The sequence below is a fragment of the Ixodes scapularis genome, unplaced genomic scaffold (assembly GCF_016920785.2).
Source record: "Ixodes scapularis isolate PalLabHiFi unplaced genomic scaffold, ASM1692078v2 PGA_scaffold5__190_contigs__length_132052651, whole genome shotgun sequence".
Classification (NCBI taxonomy): Eukaryota; Metazoa; Arthropoda; class Arachnida; order Ixodida; family Ixodidae; genus Ixodes; species Ixodes scapularis.
This window is the reverse complement of record NW_024609880.1, coordinates 85,477,720-85,486,547: the sequence shown is the minus strand read 5'-3', so window position 1 is coordinate 85,486,547 and position 8,828 is coordinate 85,477,720. Positions and strand designations below refer to the sequence as shown.

The 8,828-nt window shown below is 44.1% G+C and overlaps 2 protein-coding genes across 2 annotated transcripts; one reads left to right on the top strand and one right to left on the bottom strand.

Moving 5' to 3' along the window:
• The first annotated feature begins 797 nt into the window (after nt 1-797).
• LOC115330143 lies at nt 798-2,692 on the top strand. The gene is made up of 3 exons (XM_042294267.1): nt 798-1,023; nt 1,549-1,754; nt 2,535-2,692. Exons 1-3 carry the CDS (start codon nt 798-800, stop codon nt 2,556-2,558), a joined length of 456 nt encoding a protein of 151 aa, XP_042150201.1. The 3' UTR covers nt 2,559-2,692.
• A 287-nt stretch (nt 2,693-2,979) lies between these two features.
• Nucleotides 2,980-6,311, bottom strand: LOC120850141. The gene is made up of 3 exons (XM_040498480.1): nt 5,905-6,311; nt 4,301-4,859; nt 2,980-3,316 (listed from the first exon to the last, which is right to left on the bottom strand). Exons 1-3 carry the CDS (start codon nt 6,224-6,226, stop codon nt 2,980-2,982), a joined length of 1,218 nt encoding a protein of 405 aa, XP_040354414.1. The 5' UTR covers nt 6,227-6,311.
• Nucleotides 6,312-8,828: the final 2,517 nt, after the last annotated feature.

Here is an 8,828-nt window from a genome sequence, read left to right as displayed (position 1 = left end):
TGATCCCCATCGATGGGGGCTGAACGGTTTTCTGGCAAAAGATGTCCTGAGCGTTGGTTGCGGGCGTCTGTCATCCTCAGGGGTATTTGAATAAATGTAAATATGTTTTTCCCTCAAGTCGTCATCGTTCAAAACTGCCTCGCCATCGAAGTCACCAGCCGTGATGGGGAGTTCTTCAACACCTGGCGTCTCTCTTCACCCGAACAAGAATTTGACTGTCACTGTACGTATTTTAAAGTCCACGTGATCGACTGACTGAGCGTGCCCGAGGGCCACTCTTCAAGGACAGGTACCCTCGAGGACCTTCGTATTGCCAACGGGAAGTCGCGAAGGTCTAAAACGGATGACCAACTAGCCCACCTTAATATTTTATTGAGAAGCCGCGCTTGCACGGAGTGTCAAAAAATAACGCGTGCAACTCGAAGACCTTTCAAAGGTAGAGTAAATTGTAATGAACGATTACTTCATGCTTGAATCAAGAACTATCATTTGTTAACCCTTCTCAAGAACAACTGTTCACTTTTGCGACTATAAAATAAGTACAACATATCCGTTCAGCGTTGGTTATAGCCGATTCACACGACGGACCGAATCGCGATTTTCGTCCGCGGACCGTGTACCACGTGACTGGCACGTCACCGATTCCTGCGATCCGCGCCTCCTCCGCGGAGGCGCGGAGTGATAAAGTCAAGCGCCTTTTTCACTCGCGGATTTTTGACGGAGGATATCGAATGCTTTGGCTTGAAAAACATAGTTAGTTTGGCAACAGTGAAACTTTCCTGGTTTGCGCGGGAAAGATGGCTGGCGAACCGTACTCCAATTTTGCTGTCCCTGGCCCTTCGTACGGCTCAAAATTAAGCGATGAAGCAAGCATGTTTTTTATTTCGCTTGTGGAGCATTTCCCAGCGCTTTGGGACATGACGATGAGCGAGTACGCCAACAACGCTTTGAAAGGCGCGTTGTGGCGACAAATCGCCGACGAGATGGAGGACCGCTACCCTGAATGCGGCCCGTACGTCCCCGGTACGTATTATGACTATGATGTACTCCATTTCTTATTCCGTCCGAGCATGCAGAAAACATTTGGGCAGTACTCACGCCACCCAGTACACCTATTTCTTTAAACTGTTCGCCGCGTTTCCCATTACTGTGCGTGCAGTGTGGCGGGTCGCCCGTAGGGAGACTCGATCTCTTGCTTCGAGATGGTTCGGTTGCTTTAAAATAGGGGCTCCCCTACGGAAGCACACCTTTCATTGTTCTCTCTGCTAGACTGCGAACAGAAAGCTATTCTTACCAAGCCGACCGATGAACTCTTATTGCGGAGATCGCGCAGTGTGACGCGTGTTGTATCTAGATTTGAAGTTTTTTTTTTTCTCTTTTTTTTTTTTACGGTGGGGGATCGCTACTGCTGCATACATTGGTGTTCAATGGTATTGAACCCTGCAAAGCTTGTTTACCTGAAAGTGCAGGAAAAAAAATTGCTTACACACTGATTGTGCCCTGCATTACCCGCAGCCCTTGAAGAGTAAAATATGTTTTGTGTTACAGATACGCTGAAGACATTCTTCAATAACAAAAGGAGGACCTACCGTGCAGAGAAAAAAAAACTGGAGTCATCGAAAAGCGGCCAAGCTTCCAGCGATTCCTACAAGGGCAAATGGAAGTTCTTCCATTGTCTGAACTTCCTAGATGCTGCCAAGCCGACAGGGACAAGGACCTTCAGCGAGGCTTTTGAGGTGGCAGAGCCAGAGGCGGTAAATTTTGTAGCTGCCTTATATATGCCATTCCAGAAGTCATTGCGATACACTGCTATCTGTTGTGTAGATTCTTGTTTTGAGCGACTATCCCCTTTTGCATGCTAAGAAAAGCTGAACAAGCTCCTCCCACTCTTTTCACTTTAGCAAGAGAAAGCTGGAGAGGAGGCAAGGAGCGACCCACCTTCTGTCCCGTGTTCACTCGCTGAAGTGGAAAGAGGAGCATGATCTCTTCCTGCTTTTCTTAATTTGCACAATAGACTTGTTACGGTTACGCCACTACAGTGACAACTGAAACATTAAGGCAAGACGTGCAGCATCAATCGAGTAATTTTTGCGTGCAAGTTTTGACAGCGGGAAGTTGGACTGCGCCAAGCGCTGTCCTTTATCTCCACTGTAAATGAGAAATTCAGCCATTGCAGTACAAATGCCAGCTTTATATCATTTTTTCTAAATTTACGAGCGTTTATGAATTTTTTAGCCATTCTGTGCACACACTCTGTGCACGCATAAGCACTTTACATACTGTCAGTGTGAATTACAGTGGCACATGTTTATTCATGAGACGAGTACATAAAGCTAGGGATGCAAGCAGGAACACCGAATACTTTGCTCAAGTATATTGGGCACATGGAGTGCATTTCAACTGTCATGAGGTACCATACCCTCATATGAAGACAATATAAAACACCTGCTCTAACATAAAAATACAGTCAGTTCTTGAACATCTTGTAAATTAAATGATTTTGATATTACTGGAGTTTGTTTCCTTCTTTGCAGGACAGGGCAGGTCAACCTTCTTGAAGCCCACGAAGGCTGGCATAACTTGCTCTGTGCATAGATAAAATTAATTTGCATGCAACTTTTAATTACAGCAAAACGCTGAGCAAAGTGCGGACCAGGATGCCGACCCGGACGCCAACATCGAGTATGCGCCACAGCCGTCCCCTGCCTCTGTGAGTACGGCCAGCAGTAGTAGCGTGTCAAGGAAAGCTCGAAGCTCGCAGCCCTCAGCTAACGATTGGGCTGCGAGAACAGCTGCCCTTGAAAAAATAGCAGTTGCTGTACAACAGCCTTCCGACGCAGATGACGCCTCTGCACATTTTGCGAAGGCTGCTGCAGCACTCATGCGACCAATGAACCCATTAAAGTTGGTTCGCTGCCAGGCTGAAATACTCAGTGTCATAGAAAAACAACTGACCGAATAAAAGTTGAAGTTAACTGTTTACTTGCTTCTTTTTGTCTGCACTCCTTTCTTCGGTCTGCGTGTGCAGTGTTTGTCTAACTCAACGTAGGCGGCCTCTCGCTGCCATGACACAGCACCCCTGCCATTGAAAAAACTACACATGTCCTCTCTCACTGCAGCGCCAAATGTGCTAGCACGTCCACGCGATGCTGGGAAGCTGAAAAACGTTGGGCGACCTCGGCGTTCGTTCTCTGCATCTGCCATTGATGCTTGTTGGGGCAGCACGTCGTTGCTGAGAAAGTTGTGCAGGACACATGCAGCATTGACGATGGCAGTGGCCCTTTCGGGAATGGCATTTATCACTGTCAGCAAACACCTGAAACGGTTGGCCAGGATTCCGAATGTGTTTTCTACAACACGTCTAGCTCTGGACAACCTGGAAAGGAACAGGCAAGTATCGAGCGAGTCATCAAGACTAAGAAGCAGATCAGTAGGCAGCAGACTTTTCTATTCTAGCTGAAACCAAGAGACTGCCAGCGATGGAAATGTAAAATTATGACTTAAGAACGCCACTTTTCAGACATTGCCGCCACGTACCAACAACTATTTTGTCGAAACCTCTCCTCCCTATAATCAATAACAGGGTAAAAACCCACAAGATGTTCTGTCTCCAGCATGCGCTCGTTGCCTTCCCCCAGGTTTGGGCTGTGTGCGACGATGTATACTATCAAAGGCACACAGCTCGTGCTCGAGGCACAGCATCTGCCAAGTTCTTAGCCTGTCACAGGCTATGGACATTCATGGGAAGTGCCATTTTGGCTAGAATAAAGCATCCTGCCAGTCTGCAATCAGTCGAGTCGTTTGATTTGGAGGACGGTGGCTTGAGAGGTAAGTCGGTACAGATAGATGATGGTAATATATTGTCCCAATATCTTCCAGCTCGGCTTACTATAGAAAAATCAGGCAAGTGATGGCAAGCAGTTTACAGACGAGTTGTTCTTGTTCTGTAAAACCTGCAGGTTTCTTGAAGTTGAATGCAAGCCAAGCAATCTTGATTTCCAGTCCTTATGATGCTGCCAGTGCTCTTTTTTTGGAAGCTGTTTGCAACAGACTAGCCAGTACTGTTGCAAACATCTCTTGAGATTCCTGATCTGTAGCAGAAATACTGCAAAGCCATTCTCAAAATTGTGCACTGTATCCAGGAAGAGATGGGTAGACTGGCCGGTTAGAATCTTTCACGTATAAAAACACATGAAGTGTTTTTATGCACAAAGTGTCCGTGAAACAGCTTTGATTGAGTAAATAATTTTTAACTTGGATTCGTATATTCACCTCTATCTGACATACCACCAAAACTTACCTGTAATTGAATATCCGCTGTTCTTCCGTGAGCTTTGTGCCACCAAACGGCTTCATGAGATTTTTTCCAATAGGAAATGCATCATCGCCCACAAAAACGGGGGGCAGAAACTTGTCTGGTGAGCTTGCTACCTTCACCAGCTCTGGCAGATGGATCTTCTTGCTTGCCAGAGCTCGTTGTAACGGTGTAGTCTGCCAGATGCCGGCGTCTCCTTGTGATCCCGGGGCACCGACGTCGGTGTAGATGAATTTGCAGTTTGCATCTACCACAGCGAAGAGTATGATACTGTGGGTCTTCTTATAATTAAAGTAGACAGATCCAGAGTTTGGTGGCTTCCAGATGCAGACGTGCTTGCCGTCGAGTGCACCGGCACAGTTTGGGAATTGCCATTTCTGGGCGAAACCACTGATCACATCCAGCCACTCCTCTTCGGTCTTTGGAGTTCTTATGAAGTCCTCCTTCAGCTCTTCGTAGAGTGCTGTGCACGTTTCATGGATGAGGTCATTGACACTTGAGTGTCCAAGCCTGAATTGACGGCTTAATGAATGATGACTCTCTCCTGTCAAATGCACGAAGAAAAATCAAGTTGCAATTATTCGTCTTATCTCAAGATGGCATGATCTAGGAAGTTCTCCAGATGCATCAGGCAGAGCCGAGGAAGGGCAGTACATTAGATACAAATAATTGAATTACCAAAGGAAAGAAAAAAGAAAGGGTAACAACAAGCCGATCCTGGTTAAAAGTGGTGGATTTAACTGAAATTGGTTTTCTAAAGGATGACACAAACACAGAAGTCTCAAACACGGCTGATTTTTTATTAGACAAAATGGAGGAGTGCACAGCACGGGACTTACAGGGATACAGGAAGAGACACTTTCCACAAACTATCATTCCCCAAAAGAAATTCGTCCCCAGACCTTACAACTTCTTGCACATAACCACCCAAGGACAGGAAACATGTCTTTAAAATGGTGGAAATTGTTCTGTATTAAAAAAAGAAAAAAACATGCCGATCCGAACACCCAAGATACCTTTCGCTATTTGGATTATGGAAAAAGAAATGCAACTGGAAATGTATTGGAAACTTGATATCCAGATAGAAGCCAATAAGATATCTTGTTCCATAAGCCAGATAGCGAAAAGTTATACTGGGTTCTGGGGCAGGGATATTGCGGAATATTTGATGATCATGTTGATGTGTATATATATATATATATATATATATATATATATATATATATATATATATATATATATATATATATATATATATATATATATATATAAATTTAATTCTTATTAAACACCAATTTGGGCCCTCTTTTTTACCAGGTGGATAGACAAATGAACCGTGCTACACACTCGGCCACCGCTACCTCGAATGCATCCCGAGCCCCTGACAACATTCGACGAACACTGCCCCGTCCAGCTATCTGCACAGCTAGCTTTTACATTCTTCCAGGCGAGAGGTCCGGGATGGCTTAGGCGGGAACCCGCCGACAAGAGAGACAAACATCTGGGGGTGATAACGGATCCGAGGTCGTAGCCTCCAGAAATTTATTACGCGCTGTACAACAAACGAAGGCTGGAGTGAAGTTACTTACCCGTTGCAAGATAACGAAGAGTGACTTGTAGCCGTGTCTCTGGTGGAATTGCTCGCCGCATCACAGTGTCCTGCCGCGCTATTCTGGGTCCCACGCGAGACAGCAGCTGCAGGAATTGCTCGCGGCTGACGCGCAGCAGCCTGCGGTACTCCTCGGGATCGCTGTCGAGGAGCTCCTCGTAAAGTTGGTTTTGCATACCGCGTTCCTTTCTGCACATCCAGTCTTTCATCCAAAGCGATCTCTTGGACCCACACGACTCATCTTCATCGCAAGATAACGCTGCGGCCATCGCGGCCAAACGACGCTTTCGATCGACCTCCATCTTGACGATTACTCTGGACAACAGTGCGCTGTTGGCGTTTCGCGGGCCTGGCGGGCCTGTGGGGTCGAGAGTTCTCCTAGTTGTCGTCTGCTCGTCTCATCCGTCGTGTGGATGCTCTCGGGAGCTCGAGGCTCCGCGGATTTGTCATCACGTGACCAATCCGTCCGCGGATCAGTCCGTCGTGTGAATCGACCATTACATACAAGTGGCGTTCAGGGCTACCTTCTTTTGCCATTTAATTTGTCATAAATGTTTAATTTATGTATGTGTCTTCATAAAAAAATATTGGCAGTTTGAAGTAAAAAAGTACCCGTAACATCAAAAACAGGCTTTTTAATGTACGCCCTTATTTGAAAACCGTATTTATTGCGAGATATAGACGTCGTTCATCCCTTCGATGAAAAATTTGTGAATTAATGCCACAAAAGGCTAGCAACAAAAATGATGCACGGCCATCTATTAGAAGCTTGTCGCATAGAAGCACCACATCTAACCTAGTGCCCCACCTTCGTCATTGTCGCTCGGCGGCTACATAAAAGCCTCTAGGCGCGACGATAGGCCAATATTTTTATCTTTACTTCTTTCGTTGACTACGTATTGCATTCCGTACAAAACCAAAGCTTATTTAAGCAGGGTACAGTAGTAATCTTTTTGTATATGAACCAACCGGGGTGCAGCTAGCATACACAACTCCTGCTGTGGTCAGAGCGGTGGTTAGCAGCAGGTGCTGCTAGTCACAGCTGTTACCGCAGCAGTGGTGATCGGTAGGACATTTTACTTCCCATGATGTATCACTTTAAGCTGAGTGAATACATCCAATACGAGTATTTTGTACTTTACTTCAAAATAGATTTTGAACTAAACTATTAAAATATATATTATCCTTGCATCAATTTGCGTATTGAAGAGAACAAAACTACACAAAGACAACAAATTAGGTCTGCTTAGGGTACTTTGCCTCTTACATGCAGTTCTATTTTTGTTTGCAGGTTCGTTAGAGAAAGCAAAAGATTAAGTGAAGTAGGGAGATCGAACGGTCTGCTTAACCCTAGTTTTGCTGTTTTACACATTGAAGAGCGAGCTCAACTGTTGGAGTTTGAATTTCAATTTTCCTGAAATCCTGTGTGTACCCCACAGTATGCAATTTGGCATTCCAAGAGGTGAATAAAATTTCAACTAAATACCTAAAACAACAATAAGAGGTGACAGAGAGGGCGAAACACTGTCGTGGGGCTCATTGTCAGGTGTTCCCTTTGGAAGAAAAAAAACGAATGCTTTAAATTATGTTCTGTAGTTATTGCAAATGGTGTTATTGGTTGGAACTCGACATCAAATAAAGTAGCTGTAAAACTCTCGTCTGGATTCAAGGTAACGTTATTGGTTCAAGAAAAGTAACCTTTCTTCTTTGACTAATTTGTATATATATATATATATATATATATATATATATATGTATTACTATTTGGGGATTTTGGATACCAATGCTGCACATGACTTCATCAGTCGCTCCACGATAATTATTAATTCAAAAATTATCCCGATATTCTTTAATAGTGCATGGTGTGTGAGGTTGCACGTCCATAAGTTTTTGAAAGAGCTGCTAAGTGCGTGAAAGAAAATAGCCGACGCTGTAGTAATCTACTCTCATGTTTATAAACGTAATATTTTAGGAAATCGTGACGCAGTACTTGTTAAATGCCACACAGTATATTCATAGACGATGCAAAAGGGCGGCTCTGACTTGTGTTCTTGCAGATGCCGGCAAATTAATTCAATATATATTCAGTAAAAGGCATCCAAACGTTGAAACATAATTTTTTTTTCGAGAAGTGAAGGAAAAATCTTTTGTTTTTCTTCACTTTTAGAAAACAACAAATTCAAGCAACACCTCCCAGATACAGGATGTTTAAATGAATAAGAGTCACGAAAACAACGAGTGGTGTTTTTTTTAATAGTTTTGTTTATTTATTTTGAAATTGCTCTCACCTTCTGAACGCAACAACTCCGGATAAAGAATGATAAAAAAGAAAAAAAAAAAAAAAACGAATGAAAAAACTAAAGTTCAAAACGGTTGAAAGATGCTTCATACACCAATCCATTTGATTGTTGGCGATGATCGATTATTTAGCGATTCTAAGCGCTATGCCGTGCAAGCAACCGTCACTCGTCTCGACGAAAACGCCAAAGGAATTGCTTTGACGACGTCAAGGCTCGCGTCCAAGAGGGCTGTCCTTAGTTTCACGGGCACTGGATGCGTTATTCGATCTGAACCTGGAGCCCGTAAGAGCGATCACTTCCTTGAGTGATCGTGGCTGGTGGAATCCATTCTCTTCACTGCAAGCATCCCTTTCTCGAAAGAGCACCAATGGAATTGCTGACATGCCATGGTTTGTGAACAAGGGCTAAACGGATATAAAGTTAGCCATATCCGAGCCTAGTTTAGTTTTGTTTGATTGATTACATCGAGAGCCACGTTCTGTGAACAAGGACGGATCCTACAACGAATGAGTTTGTCGAAGTGAAGCAGTTGAGTATGATGACTTGCTATTTTCTTTATAGTCTATATTATTGTTTTCATTTCTGTTCTGATAAAACAAAGTGT